At 56.3% G+C, this 15,368-nt stretch overlaps 1 protein-coding gene and 1 pseudogene across 1 annotated transcript in view; both read right to left on the bottom strand.

Moving 5' to 3' along the window:
• Positions 1–523: 523 nt before the first annotated feature.
• The window catches only part of SLC6A19 (solute carrier family 6 member 19), a 33,992-nt gene continuing 19,147 nt past the window's right edge, over positions 524–15,368 (bottom strand). The window contains exons 3-12 of the mRNA XM_077116801.1: positions 12,938–13,075; positions 11,900–12,081; positions 11,354–11,464; positions 11,005–11,117; positions 9,938–10,066; positions 9,710–9,866; positions 4,363–4,567; positions 3,268–3,427; positions 2,454–2,616; positions 524–2,017 (exon numbers count right to left, since the gene is read on the bottom strand). Coding sequence (XP_076972916.1) covers positions 1,814–2,017; positions 2,454–2,616; positions 3,268–3,427; positions 4,363–4,567; positions 9,710–9,866; positions 9,938–10,066; positions 11,005–11,117; positions 11,354–11,464; positions 11,900–12,081; positions 12,938–13,075 — 1,562 coding nt within the window. The 3' untranslated portion in view covers positions 524–1,813. The remainder of the gene's footprint in view (positions 2,018–2,453; positions 2,617–3,267; positions 3,428–4,362; positions 4,568–9,709; positions 9,867–9,937; positions 10,067–11,004; positions 11,118–11,353; positions 11,465–11,899; positions 12,082–12,937; positions 13,076–15,368) is intronic.
• On the bottom strand, positions 5,119–9,701 carry LOC143647123 (eukaryotic translation initiation factor 3 subunit J-like; annotated as a pseudogene).

The following is a 15,368-nucleotide window of genomic DNA, read 5'->3' as shown; positions in this document are numbered from 1 at the left end:
CGCTGCCGCCCATGGGGACACTCAGCCCTACTTGGGGCTCTGACTGACGTGTGTACAGGCGTCCAGGTGATGCACACCCCCTTTCCCCGAGCAGCCGCCCAGGAGCGAGCGCACGGCAGGTCGTGGGCCGGGGTGGGCTTTGCTTAAGCCACACTTACGGCGTGGGGAGGAGAGATGAGCCCTGGGGTGGACGCTTCTGCCGGGATGACCTGCCCATGGCTGATCACGGCTCTGCCCACGCCCCCCTGCCTCCCTGTCCTCAGACCCCCTACTGGCCTCGTCCAGCAGCCTTGTGCATCCCCAAGGGATGCCTGCAGCTTTTGGGGGGGGCAGCACTGAACACCCCTACACCAGTCCTGCCGTGCCCCAGCTCCTTCAGAGAATCCCCCAGAAAGCAGGGGGGTTCCCGAGCAGAGCCCTGGGTCTTGGCCAGCCGCCTCTTCCTTGGAGCCCCTGAGGTGGGCTTGGTCCCTGCCAGAGCCCCTTCCCGTCCCACCTTTAGATGGCAATGCACAGGCGGAGAAACAGTAAACCGAGATTTATTCGAACAGGGACAGTCATGCTCACAAACCTTCCTGACACGTTTCATAGATGCCGCATCTGGAAAGCACTAAGGTGGGAGCAGACAAGGGTCAGTACCAGGGGCCCACTCTGGGAGAGGGGCAGGGGGCTTCTCCCCCAACAGACAGCGGGCGGGAGGCGTGGGGCTGTGCTGGGTTGGCTTCCCCGGAGGACCCGAGGCTTTGGGGTGAGGTGGGCAGCACCCAGCACCCCTGCAGACGGCATGGAGACCTCTGTCTATGCTGTCACCCCACCCCCACCCCATGCGCGGCCCTTGGTCTTGGGGTACAGGGCGCACGTGGCTCCACTGGCCAGTTGGCGTCTCCTGGGTGGCCTGGCACCAGACTCGGGACCGACTGAGGCCATGGAAGGGAGTTGGACAGCTGGAGGGGGGTGGGCAGCTCTAGCCCCCAGTAGATGGGAGATGCCAGGAGAAGCTGGGCCCTGCTGGGAGGAATGAGGCTCCTAGGGACACCCCGTGGTCCCCCGGGCTGGGCAGCCCCCCCCCCACCATCAGTGACCCCTGCTCCCAAGAATTTTCTAAAAGCCCAGTATACTGCGAAGTCCAGGTTCGCCTGGAAAGCAGAGGCCAGCAGCTCACTGAAGCAGCCACCCAGATGCTATGTGACCTTGGCTCAGACCTGTCTAAAGCCCGGGACAGGGACAGGGTGGCAATGGCCGTGGCCACGGCCGGTTACCCAGACCCGCCTCCCCCTGGCTAAAGATTCACGCAGTTTATGTCCCTCAGGGTGGGCTCTCCCCCGGGCTGTGCCAGGCTGTTTTATTTAACGGTTCAGCTGTCTGTGGCCTCCAGAAACAGACCAAAGTGTCACCCTTCGCTGGGCAGGACACAGCCAAGGGCACGGGCCCCTGCGCTGGCTGGGACACGGCCGAGGACAGGGCAGCCAGGGCCTCTTCAGCATGGCTGAAAGGTCTGCCCTCGGGCAGGGTCTATGGCCGAGGGTCCCCCACGAGGGGAAGGGGCTGGGGACGGCCGGGGACAGGTTCGGGGTGCCATAGCGGTGGCGGGGCCTCCTGTCCCCTGTGTCCAGGCAAGTGGGACCGGGGCTGCCTGGTGCCCAGCAAGGCCCACGGGGTGGGCAGGGCCCAGGGCCCAGCACCTCCGAGACGAGGGCAGGCGCTGAGGGCAGGCGGGTGCAGGGCACTGCTCACACACATGCACATGCACGCACACGGATGCATGCCGCCCCCTGCTACCCCAGCAGCGGCCCTGCACGCCGGGCCTGCCCGCTCAGGACTTGAGATCCCCGTTTACAGAGGGCGAGGACAGGGCGCCCACCAGCCCCTGGCGGTCCCCTTGCCGCCGGCAGCGGCTGCGGATAAACACGTAGAGGGCACAGCCGGGGATGGCCAGGCATGGCACACCTGCCACGACCACCACCACCGCATAGGCCCAGGACGGGTAGGTGAGCTTCTGCGACTTGGGAAACTGCTCCTGGGGAGAGAACAGGGCAGAGGGCCGTGGGCGCGGTGGCAGGGAGCAGGGTGGGGGGGGCGTGGGCAAGGCAGCGGGGGAGCAGGGTGGGGGGCAGGGGTTGGGGTGGGGGGCAGGGGTGGGGGCGGAGGCGGGAGCAGGATGGGGGACCGTGGGCAAGGCAGCGGGGGCGGGGGTGGGGGACAGGGCAGCCCCTCCGGCTCCTCTGCTCCCCCCTTGCCACCCTCCCCCACCTTGTGCCCCACCCTCCTCCCTGGCAACCCCTACCCTTACCCTGTGCCCCTCCCACCTGCCCACCATCCCCGTCTGCCTCCCCCACTCCTACCTCACACCCCCCAGCCTCCCACCCCCACCTCCTCAAGGGGACCATGACCAGCACCGGGTCACCCCTCTCAGGGGCCACCACTCCCACAGGCGGCGCCCCGCCCCCACTCACGTAGGCGGGGTCCCAGACGCTGTAGGTGAGCTCCTCGTTGACCTTGACCACGAAGAAGAAGAGGAAGATGACCAGCATGAGCAGCGGGCTGACCACCCTCCACGTGACTTGCCAGAAGAGGTTGGGTTGGTGGCCGATCATGAACTCGATGTCCCGGTTGAACCTGGAGGCCGGTGTGGTCAGTGGACTGTGCCGCCCCCATTCCAGGGCTGGAGACCCCATGCTCAGACTGGGAGTTCACAGACTCGGGGGGAGAGCGGAGGCGAAGCCACTGGAGCCTGCCCCGAGCACCCCTGCCCTCCACCCTGAGAATGCACCCCCAGTTTCCTTTTGGGGCTCTAGGGCTCAGCAGGCAGAGATCAGTGGGCAGAAGGAGGACGCCACCCGGGGGGAAGTGTCCGTGGGGAGCTGCACTGGGCCCCGAGGTTCCTCCCCAGTGGGGGACACGCGGCAACTCCCTAACCCTAAGGCACTAAGTGTCCAGCTGTCAGCACCTCCCCAGTGGCGCCCAGTCCTGTCCCCACCCCGCGGGCCGCAGGAGGGCGGACTGACCGTCCCGGGTCCCAACGGCGCGGCCTAGAGCTGAGCAGTCCCCAGCACCAGACTTTAGGTCCAAGCATCCGGGGCGTCCTCCCCATCTCTCCCCCGCAGCCAGGCGGGTTCAATGAGCCTGGGTGTGTGCGGGCGTGGAGGGCAGGTGACAGCCCCCTCGGTGGCAGCCCCCCTCCCCTGCCGACCCCTCCTCTGTGGGCCCCCACTCTGTGCCCCCCTCCCGAGACCCTCCCCCTCGTCCCCCTGCCCCCCAGCACCCCACCTGTCCACGCCGTACACGTAGACCACGGAGAACATCTCACAGAAGGCAATGACCAGCAGCGGGATGGAGCCAGCGTAGCTGTCCAGCAGGGAGAGCCAGTATTGGCCTGAGTTGAGGGTGAAGATGAAGGCGAGCAGATACATCCCCAGGCAGATGAGGCCTGCGGGCGCACAGGGCCGTCACCGGGGGCAGGGCCCACGCGGCGGGCTGGGGGGCAGGGCGGAGGCCCAGCCGGGGGAAAGCGCAGGGCGCGGGCCCCCCACCCCGCCACCTTCCAAGCTGCCACAGCTTGTGCTGCTTCCTCTTGCGGGTGGCAAGAAACGGAGGCCCAAAGGCCCTGACACTGCAGGCAGGAGGCAGCGGGCAGTTTGGAAGGAAGCTTTTTTCAGAGAAATCGCGATTTCAAACCAGGCCCAGCAGCAATGCAGAGAAGTCCCGTCTAGGTGGGCCGAGCCCGGGCTCCCAGCCGCTCCCCCGATTCTCCAGGGGGTGCACAGGGCTCCGAAGACCTGGTGGCATCTCAGACGCAGCCAAGGCCCTCCTGTCCAGGGAGGCAGCACTGCCCCCAGCCCTGAGGCCCTGGTGCACCTCGTGGGGAGCCCCTCGCAGCCCCCCTCTCCCCAAACCCAACGCCCGCCGGGGCAGGAGCCACCATGCCACCCTGTCCTTCTCACCCTCATCCACCCATTTCCACCAGCACCACCAGCCAGCCACACCCCAGGCTTGCGTTCCCTGCACCCCCACTTGCTGCTGTCCATCCTCAGACCAGCTCCCCCCACCCTGGCCGGGCCTGTGACTGCCTCACTGCAGGGCTGACCTGGCCAACACCCCCACGGGCTTCCACAACACCTCCCATCTCGTGCCCAGGGGCTCCCGCCGGGGGTCTCACAGCCCCACTGAGCTTGCCCTGCTGGAAGGCTCCGGAAGCCAGTGGAACCCACAGGACAACTGGTCCACACTCCTGGGGTGGTAACCTTTCACCCAGACCCCAGGCGCCACGCTGACCCCACCCCACGGCCCAGCTCCCAGGTCCCTCCGGGTCCGGGGGGAGGAAGCGTTTCTGTGCCCCCCCCGGCCAGCGCCCCCCACCCGCACCTGTGAGCAGCTCCTTGGGCCACTTGCGGGGTATGACCTGGAGGTCCTGCAGGGGCACGACCACGCCCTCCATGTTCCCGAACATGGACGACAGGCCCAGGCAGAAGAGCATGATGAAGAAGAGAACCGACCAGAGCTGCGCTGCCGGCATCCTGGTGATGGCCTCTGTGAAGACGATGAAGGCCAGCCCGGTACCCTCCACGCCCTGCGGGGACACAGCGTCACCCCTGCCCGCTGGCCGCCCAGCTCTCCATGCCCTGCGGGGATACACCCACCCTGTGGGCCAGCCTGGGTCTCCCTTCTCTCCCCAGTGTCCTGCAGGCTGGCCCGGACCCTGTGTCATGGCCCCAGCGGCTCCCCCCATTCCCCCCGCTGTTGGGGTGCCAGTGGGAGTCTTGGAGGGGACCCATGCTGTGTGGGGCTGAAGGACGAGGGCTCGCTGTGCCCCGGTAGCAGGACGCGCTGGGCCGTCGTGTCGCTCCTGCACCAGCTGAAGCTGCCTGTGCCTCAGGAAACCCTGGCAGGTGGGACTGCCGTAGGAGCGCCTTTGATGAGGCCACTCAGGAGAGTGGGCCAGCCCGGGCAGGGGTCTTAACCCTAGGACTGGAGGCCTTTGTAAGAGAGTGAAGTTGAGAGAGAGAGAGAGAGAGGGAGAGAGGGAGACGGAGAGAGGGAGAGGGGGAGGGGGAGGGGGAGGGGGAGGGGGAGGGGGAGGGAGAGGGGGAGGGAGAGGGGGAGGGAGAGGGGGAGAGAGAGAGAGAGAGAGAGAGCGCTCAGGAAGCAAGAGGCTGGTCATCAACAGAGCCCAGCAGAAAGGGGGGACCAGGAGAGACCACGACGTGCCAGCCACGTGACAAATCAAGGATCAACAGCATCTGGGCTCCTCTGTCACGGGAGGAGGCGATGGCGGCGTCTGTTGTCCTCTCCCGGCTTCCAGTTCCAAATAGCATCTTCAGCTTCTTTTCCAGTGGCCCTCCCTCTCCAAGCATCTGGGCTTTCACTGAGCTCCCCCCAGGCAGACTCTGGGTTTCAACTCTTAGCTTAGCATCTCCAAATGTCTGTGTTGGGTCTCATCTCTGCTCTCTGTGTAGACTCCCCAAGCATCTGAGCTTTCTTCAAAATGTCTCCCTTTTAAGGGATGAGAGTAAGTTAATTAAGACCCACATTGAATGGTGAGGTCACATCTCCATGGAAACAATCTAATCAAGAGATCTCACCTTACAATAGATGTGCCCCCACAAGACTGGATTAAGATTAAAAGAACATGGCTTTTCTGGGGTATATAACTGTCTCAAACCAGCACATTCCACTCTCTGTACCCCAAAAAGACATGGTCCTTCCATGTACAGAATACATTAATTCCATCACAATATCACAAAAGCCTTAAACCATTTCAGTAAAAACACAAATACAATACAAAGTCAGAAACAGCACAAAATGTCATCAAAATCCATTACAGGCATGGTCTGCCCTAAGACAAAAATTCTTTTCTGGCCACGGACCTGTGAAACTCTGAACAAGCTATCTGCTGCCAATATAGAAAGAAGGAACAGTCATAGGATAAACAAACCAATTGCCGTGGAGAAATTGGAAGGAACACAGGGGTCACCGGACCCAAACAATTCCAAAACGCAGGCAAACTCCATCAGATTTCAAAGTCTGAGAGTCATTCATCCTCAGGAATTTAGAAAGGGCAGTCCCACCCTTTCCAAGGCCTGCACAGTGGCCCTGCTCTCTCCAAACACTGGGATGAGGGTTACAACATTGGGGAACATTGGGGAGACCACCTTGTTCTCAGCCCTACCCTCCTCAACCATGTGGGTGGCACTGGGCTCTCCGCCATCTCTGGGGCACACGCTCAACCCCTTCAGAACAGTGGGTGACAGCCGGGCTCCCCACAAGCCCTGGGGAATGTGCTCCACTCTCACTGTGGTCTGGGGCAGCAGAACACGGAGCAGAAGGTCTGCCCTCTGCCTCCAGGACAAACCCCACCCCCTACATGCACACATGGGTCTGCTCCCCCAGCCCAAGGTTTCCTGGCTCCAGACCTTGGCTTCCATGGTCTGCTTTGAAGTCATTTTTCCTTCAATTTGTCCCTTTTCTGTCCATTTTAGTCCAGACTGGCAGTGGTTCTATTTCTACAGATCTCACAAAATATTTGTTGGTTTAGCATGTAGTGCACAAGGACCAAAGCCATCAGCCCATAGGACCGTCCACAAATCCTTTCTGGATAACTCCTTCTCCAAGCCTGGCTTGTTCTGGAGTAGCTGACTGGCTCCATGTATGGTTAAATCCTCACACGGGGCACTGTTCTCTGGGTCTCACTTTCCGGGAGCTCAGGACTTTCCAGGCCATCACTTTTTGGTTTCTTTCTACCCGAGAGTTCAGTCCTCAGCTTATTCCTCTCCTGTTGTATTTTAGGCTTCATTTTCCACATTTAGTTTGGAAATTCCTTCAGCTAAGTATTCCAGCTCGGTGCATTCAAATTCTCCTTCCCATCAGCACCAGGACTTAATGTTGCCAAGTTCTCTGCAATTTTATTAAATTAGTTGCTTTATAAAACACTGCAGATGTCATAATTGTTAACATAACAATTTACCAAATTGTAGTTAACTGGTGCAGTTTGCTGAGTGTGTTTTATAAAGCAAAAGAAATGCCAAAACCCTGTTAAAGTTGTTCCACTGCAGCCTAGGAGAACAAAGGAGATTTGTTTCTCAGATACTTAAATCAGGCAGTTGAAACAGGTAGAGTTTCCCTCCCCCATCTGCAGCCCTCCATCAGTAGAAAGATTCTGACAAATATAAACTAGACAGAGATTCCACAACTTGTAATGCAATAATGGAGAGGTTTACCTTCTTCAGCTTCAGTCTGGAGGTTTTTGGTCATTTAATTTTTAAATATCAAACTGGTAGTGGCTTTTCAGGATCTTCACTCTGAGATAAGCAGTCTTCTTCACAATGTAATTTTAATATCCTCACGCTCAACTAAAGACAAAGCAATTTTAATACTAGGTGCACACCACATGCCCTTGCTGCAAACTGCTTTTCTCAACAAGTTATGAAGTAGTTCAAGGAGGTATGGTTAAGGCTGTATTACTGAAATGGTGCTGGTAAATACTACACAATCTTTTTTTGTCATGTTGCAACCTTTGTTTCCAATTTAGTGACTGCTGCTATGGAATCAGATAGCAACGATGACAATGTTATTAAGAAAAAAAATTTTTTTTTTTACTATGATTTAGTAGCAACTGAGGTTCCCGCTTTTAACCCCTTGGCAAGATCCAAGTTCCCTCATATGCACATTAGCACCTAAGTATCAAGGGATTAAATAACCAGCACAAAGATATTGCACTTCTGATTGTAGCATTTGGCAGAACTGAAAGGAAAGGAAGTTGTGCTACATGTTGAAGGGATTGTGGGCAACAGAAGGAAGACACCAGGAGAAGATAAAATGTCACATGAAGTCTTCATAGTCTTGTACATATCCTCCATCATAACCACCATAGTCTGCCAGATCATCTTTCATCGTGGCCTTTAATCCCCCTCCAGGAACCACACCTTTCTTCTTTTTGGCTTTGCTTTGCTTTGCTTTTCTGTTTTTCACTGCAAAGCACAGTCAATGAATTGGTAATCTTTTTCAAATCGTCAATTTCCAATGAAATATAGACATCTTGAACTAAGGTTTCCAAAAAACTGGCATAATATAGTGATTTTTCATATTGTATAATTTTATCTTTTAGTAACTTTCCAAACTCTGTGAAATCATCTCTTGAAGATGGGTTCATAGCATCTATTCCATAAAGTGTATTGTTAACACCAAAAGTTTCTTTTGCTAATTCGAGGTCTGACTCTTCCTGCAACTTCTTTAGCTGCAGTTTATCTGCTAATTGTTCTTTTGGTGTTAGCACTTTAGGTTCTTCAGGTTCTTCTAACCTCTTTTTTATTTCTTCTTGTCTTTTCTTGTTGCTGTTCTTTCTCTTTGATCTTCTCTACTATTTTGTTATTCTCTGAAACTTTTACTTCTAGTTTTACTTCTGCTTCATCTTTTTTTTCGTCATCATCGTCATCCCAGTTATCCTTGACGTCCTCATCTTCGTCCTCGCCTTCCCAGCGGTCCCCGCTGGCGGTGCCGCTGCTGTCCCCCAACTTCCACACCAGGTCTTCCACCGAGAACGTGTCCGCGTCCCAGGAGTCGGAGTCTCCCACCGCCGCCACAGCTGCCACGATCTCAAGCAGGGTGTGAGCGTGTGTGATGGGAAGAGCGATCGCAGAGTTAGAGGGGCAGAGGTGAGTCACTGGATTTGCTCTCGTTGGCAGACCTCTCTGCAATTTTAAAACAGGGCTTATCGTCCTTCCAGTTTGCAATGATACATCATCATTTCTGTCTAAAGCCTCTTTGAAAGAACCTTTAGTGTCCATATTTGCACTAACAGTCTCTTCAAAGTAAACTAAGGCTTCTCTATCAAGCATCTCATGGTTCTTACAGAATCTTCCCTTTGCCCATTTATAAAGCTGTTCCAGTATTTTTGGTATTTGCATATCACAGTACCCCACTTCTCTGGTACCAAAATCTGATATGGTTTGCTGATGCTACTGGAAGGATATATACCAGAAATTGATTGGCTTTCATAAAGGGGATTTATTAAGTTACAACTTGCAATTCTAAAGCTGTGAATGTGCCCAAGTTCAGGCGCCGAGAGGGCACCTTCTCAGAAGAAGGGCAGCATCTGGGCTTCTCTGTCACGTGGGGAGGCACATGGAAATGTCTGCTGTCCTCTCCCGGCTTCTGGTTTCAAACGGCACCCTCAGCTCCTTTTCCAGTGGCCTTCTCTCCAAGCATCTGTGGGTCCTCACCAAACTTCTCCAGGGCAGACTCTGGGTTTCATCTCTTAGCTCAGCATCTCAAAACATCTGCATCAGGTCTCATCTCTGCTTTGTGTAGACTCCCCAAGCATCTGCAGTTTCTCCAAAATGTCTCCCTTTTAAATGAGCCAGGAAACTAATCAAGCCCACCTTGATGTGTGGAGACACATCTCCGTGGAAACAACCTAATCAAGAGATCCCAGCCCACAAAAGATCAGCCTCACGAGACTGGATGAGGAGAACATGGCTTCCCGGGGGGATAAAATAATTTCAAACCAGCACATGATTGAATTCCCATTGGTTAAGTCAGTCCATTTCATGGTATTTGCTTGCACAGCCCAGGAAACTGAAACAGCTCCAAATAAGAAACGTGCACAATTCAAGTCAGTGAACACTGGTGTATAAGACATGACTGCATAAATGCAACCGTCTGGGAACGGAGGCAAGGCCCAGGGGCAGCACCTTACACTCCCACAGCCACGCACCTCGGAGAGGAAGGAGTTGATGTCACAGGTCTGGAAGCTGAGCTGCCCGTAGACCTCGGGGTCGGTGGAGTTGAACAACCTCTGTGCCTCGGTGAGGTTGTCCGGGGTCACGCTGCCTTCGGGCAGGTCGAACCCGTTGATGAGGGTCAGGATGTTCCTGCGGGGAGAGCCAGCATGGGTGGGGCCCAGGGAGGTGGCCTGCGGGCCGGCGGCGCCAGGGACACTCACATGTTGATGCAGTCATCGTAGCGCTCAGTGGCCCGGAAGCCAATGATGGAGTAGACCACAGTAGCCGCGTACACGGATGTGAAGCCATTGATGACCGACACAATGACGGAGTCCATCTCACAGTTGTTGCTGGGGGGAGAGCACACGCGCTGCCTGAGCGACCCGCTCCTGCCCCCCACCCAGGCCCAGCGCCGGGCACCCTGCGGGACATGCGGGTCCAGCCCACTCCTCCATGAATGAACTTGCCCAGGCTCCACAAGCAGTGGGACCCCAAGGGCAGCTGTACCCCACAGCCTTGCAGCAGGCCCCCCTCCAGCCTCCCTCCAGCAGCCCTCCGCCTCCTGACTCGCTTGTGTGGTTCTGTTGAGGAGGGAGACCTAGGTGTGTTTTGCTGTAGGTTCTCACGTGGGAGAAGCGCAGGGGTGGTCCGAGCCCCACCATATTACTGGACCCTCTTCCCCGGGGTGGATGAGAACTGGGTCCCAAAAAGCTCAGCCTGGGCCTTGCTCCTCCCACAGTCGGGGCCACCCTGGGTGCTGCCCCTGAAGTGCCCCCCAACAGGATGGTGCAGGACGCCCCTCAGCTCCGCCTCCCCGCCCCTGCCTCCCACTCCCCAATTCCAACTCCCCGCCCTGCCCAGCCCACCCCGCAATGCCCTACCCAGCAGCGCCGCTCCAGCCGCCCAGCCCTTTCCGCATTCTGACCAATGCGGCTCCCTCTCCCTGTCCCGCGAGTGTGGTCTGTCTCCCCACAAGCCACAAGTCCCACGAGGACCAGGCCTTGTGGTCCATCCCCTGACCCACCGGACCATGTACAGAGTAGGTGCCCGGTGAGCACTGGGGGGGGCTGGGATGGCTCAGTGCCCCTCCTCCTGGAAACCTTGGGGTCCACCAGTGAAGTCTGGGGCATTTTCTCAAGGGGGTACCTGGGTCCAGGGAGGTTTGTGAGCCCTCAAGGGCAGCCAGGATGGGGGTTCTGGGGGGCCTCGGGGGCTATGCGGGACAGCTCCCCCCGCCCCCCCCCCCCCCGCGTGAAGAGACTGCCCCCCACCCTAGTCCCGCACTCACTGCACCGGGTTGTAGCTGGAGAAGGAAATGAGGCCACCGAAGGCTAAGGAGAAGGAGTAGAAGACCTGGGCGCCTGCGTCCAGCCAGGTCACCGGGTTGGCCAGCTCCGTGACCTGCAGCAACACGTTGGTTTAGCCTGGGGGTCCCAGAAGCCCAGAGGTGGTCGCAGCCCCTGCTTCTCCCTGTGAGCCGCGGCCAGGGGCCTGCGGGGGAGGTGGGGTGCTGTCCCTCCCTGAGCCTGCGCCCTGGCCTGTGCGTGGGTGCCCACTGTGAGTGCGTCCCACGGAGGTGAGGCCGGCGGACCCGGAGGGGCCCCTCCCACAGCGCGCGGCCCGCCCCAGGGGCTCACGTTGGGCGTGAAGAGGAAGACGATGCCGCTGGCTGCCCCCTTCAGCGTCAGGCCTCGGATGAGGAAAATGGTCAGTACCACGTAGGGGAGCGTGGAGGTGATGTACACGGCCTGCGGGGAGGGGGCGCGGCGGGTGGGCGGGGGCGGAGGACCCCACCCAGAAGGGCGTGCCCATGGGGGGCCGCATCCCCTTTCATGCGTCCCCCCCACCCCGCCGAGCTCAGGGGTCTGGTGCAGAGAGCTGTTGAGCTCGCTCTTCCAGTCTTCACTTCCGTCCTTTTAAATTTAATTTAATCCAAGCCTCCCGGATGCTGTGGGCCCTGTGCACGCGGGATTAAGTGGCGTCAGGCAGCGCGGCGGTCCCGCGGTGGCGTCAGGGGCCGCGGGAGGCCGGGGGTGGGGTGGAGGGTGGTCTGAGGGCAGAGGTGGGGCGGGGGCGGGGGCGCTCCTGGGAGCCGCGGTGGCCTGCGGGGCTTGGAGCTGGGCTCCCCGCGCTGGCGTCAGGCCCCCTGGGAGCCCGGGCAGGGACCCCCCGCGCGGCCGCACCTTCCCGGTGGTCTCAATGCCGCGGATGGTGCACAGGTAGAGGACGCTCCAGGCGCACGTGAGGCAGAGCAGCACCCACCACTGCACCGAGCCCGAGTGGTCGATGGAGTCGGAAATGTTGAGCGTCTCGCGGTACCAGAAGTAGTCCACGGAGGAGCTCCGCGCGCACTCCTCCACATAGTCTGGGGGAGCGGCAGGTGTGCGGCAGCGGGAGGGGGTGCAGGGCGGCGGCCCACCCTCCATGCAGCCCACAAGCACACACACAGACACACACGCACACACACATGCACATGACTACATGCATGTGCTAACACAGGCATATAAGCACGCACACACATGCTTGTATGCACGAGCACACGTGCTCACACAGTCACACGGTCATACACACACGTCACACAAGTGTGTGCACACACGTGGCCGCATACACTTGGGCATGTACACACACACATGCCCGGTTGGTGATGTGTGCCCCCTGGACTTCTGACTGCCTTCCTTCTCCCACCTGCCTGTGTGCCTCTCGGGTCTGGAGGGGCAGGAGCCCCTCACAGGCGTAATGGGGGATAATGCCCCGCAATGCCCGTTTCACCTGTGCTCACCTCCATGGGTTCCAGGGCCTTTCTGAGCAACGAGGCTCATGGACTCCCACTGCGGGCCTTGAAGGAGGGTGGCTGTCTAACCCTGGAGACCCTTCACCCCTGAAGGTGGGAAGGTGCCCTGAAGCGAGGAGGGTTTTCCTGGCAAGTGGTCCACACATGTCGATTCCCGGCACCCTCAGTGGGAGCCCACACCCCACTTTGAGATGCAAAACCCGTTGCTTTGAGGGCCTCTCTCTTGGATTTTTTTTGAATGCCCGCTGGACCATAGAGGTGACCCATTTTTGGTGAAACCTAAGCTAGAACATCTTGGTGTTTTAAATCAGGGGCTCACTGCTCATGAAATGTGTAACGCTAAGTGGGAGCCGGGTACCCAGCAGTCTCCACCTGGCTGTGCCGAGTGAGCCGGCAGGAGGTGGGGCTGCGCCCTCGGGCTGGGGCTCACCTGTGTTGTTGTCATTCAGGGGACAGTGGCTCCAGGGCAGTGGTTCCTGGAAGGAGTTGAAGAAGTACCACATGACCCAGGCGATGATGGTGTTGTAGTAGAGGCCCACGATGAAGGACACAAACATGGAAGCGATGCCTGCAAGAGGGAGTGTGGGCACCACGTGATGCACCCGGGGTCCGAGCCCCACAGGCAGGGCACACCGTGGTTCCCCAGACGGCAATACCCACCCTGCCCTCAGCTCCAGGGCAGCTCTGTCCTCAGGGAGGAGGGGCTGCACCGCAAGCAAAGGAAAACTGGGTGTAACAGCCCTACGATCAAGACCCCCATGCTGGGTGAGCTGGGGTGGGGGGGCAATGGCAAATGCTGGACAGCTTTATTACTGGCCACAAACTATGAGATCATCAATAGTGCATCCTATGGTTCCAGTGTCATCGCCACTTTGAAGAAACTGAAGCTCAGAGCACATGACCTCTGTGCCTGTGGCTGGTGAGGTGCTGGAGGCTGGGCGCTTGCCCACGGCCATGGCATCCACTGCTTCTCCCCTCCTTGCTGCTGCATGGAGGAGGGCAGGGTCAGGGTGCCAGGAGGGAGTGGCTGCTGGAGTCCACCGTTGTCCCTGGAGACAAAGAGCTCCCCACTTCTGCGTCCCCATGCCTGTGAGAGACCCCCTGGTGGGAGCCTGCATCTGGGGTGGGGGTGGGGTGAAGGCTACAGCTCCTCGAAGCAAAAGGAGAGGAAAAACACATTGTAATGTAATTCCTAGGTGTGTATAAAAGCCAGTAATGTTATACTTTTGGCTTGAAGCTCCTCTTTTTGCCCTCTCTGACTTGAAGGCAAATGCATAAGACATGAACTCTAAGTCTGGGTTAGTGTGCACACACCACATAAAGGCACCCCGTGTGACGGGGGAATGGGAGGGCAGAGATGCACAGCCGTATGTCAACAAATGGGATGCCCTAGACAAAATGGAAATATCCCTAGAGACACAAACAACCAAAACTGACTCAAGAAGAAATAAAAAACCTGAATAGACCTGTACCAAATAAGGAGATTGAATCAGTAATTGCAAAGTTCCAATGAAGAAAAGCCCAGGATTTGGTGAATTATACCAAACATTTAAAGAAATAATAATGATCCTCCTCAAACTCTTGCAAATAGCTGCAGAAGAGGGACCCCTTCCCGCTCACTCTGTGAGGTCAGCATAACCCTGATGCCAAAGCCAGACAAAGGTACTACCAGAAAGAAAACTACCAGCCAGTGCCTTTATGTTTATACATGCAAAATCCTCAACAAAACACTGGCAAACGGAATTCTGCAGCAGTTTAAAAGATTATACACGATGACCAAGTGGAATTCATCCTAGGAATGCAAGGGTGGTTCAACATTTGAGAATCAATCATTATAATACACCACATTAATGGAATGAAAGAAAAATAATATGTAATCACCTCAATTGATGCAGATAAAGGATTTCACAAAATCCAATGCCCTTTCATGATAAAAAAGACATTCAGAAAACTAGGACTAGAAGGGAGCTTTTCAACATAATAGAGCATCAATGAAAAATCCACAGCAAACATAATCCTCAGTGGTGAAAGACTGAAAGCTTCTCCTGAAGAGAAGGAACAAGGCAAGGATCCCACTGTTGCCTCTTCTATTCTACACAGTACTGGAAGTTCTAGCCAGAGACATTAAACAAGTAAAAGAAATAAAAGACATCCAAATTGGAAAGGCATACGTAAGCTATCTTTATGTGCAGATGGTATAGTGTCATATTTAGAAAGCTCTAAAGTATACACCATAAAACTGCTAGAGCTGATAAATAAATTCAACAAAGTTGCAAGATACAATAGCAACAAGCAAAAATCAGTATTATTTATATTCACCAGTGATGAACAACCTGAAAAGAAATTAAGAAAACAATTCTATTTACAATAGCATCAAAAAGAATAAAACTTAGGAATAAATTTAACCAAGGAGATGTAAAACTTTTATATTGAAAACTACAGAACATGCTAAGAGAAATTAAAGACCTAAAAAAATGGAAAGACATCCTGTATTCACAGATAGGAAGACTTACTATTGTTAAGATGATAGCACTACCCAAAGTGATCCATAGAATCAGTGCAATCCCAACAGCTTTTTTTTTTCAGAAATAGCAAAACACATCCAAAAATTTGTATGGCTTTTGATTAGCCACATACCCCAAGTAATCTTGAAAAAAAGAAGACTAAATTTGGAGGACTCACACTTCCCAATATGAAGACTTACTAAAAAGCTACAGTAATCAAAACAGGGAGGTGCTGGCATAAGGATAAAGATAGATACCGATGGAGTAGAATTGAAAGCCCTAAATCAAACCCCCTATGGTCAGCTGACTGCTGACAAGAGCACCAGTCCAACTGACGAGGAAAGAAAAGTCCCTTCA

This window comes from Tamandua tetradactyla, chromosome 9 (genome assembly GCF_023851605.1).
Source record: "Tamandua tetradactyla isolate mTamTet1 chromosome 9, mTamTet1.pri, whole genome shotgun sequence".
Classification (NCBI taxonomy): domain Eukaryota; kingdom Metazoa; phylum Chordata; class Mammalia; order Pilosa; family Myrmecophagidae; genus Tamandua; species Tamandua tetradactyla.
Note: the sequence above shows the minus strand (reverse complement) of the source record. Positions and strands in the feature narration are given on the sequence as shown.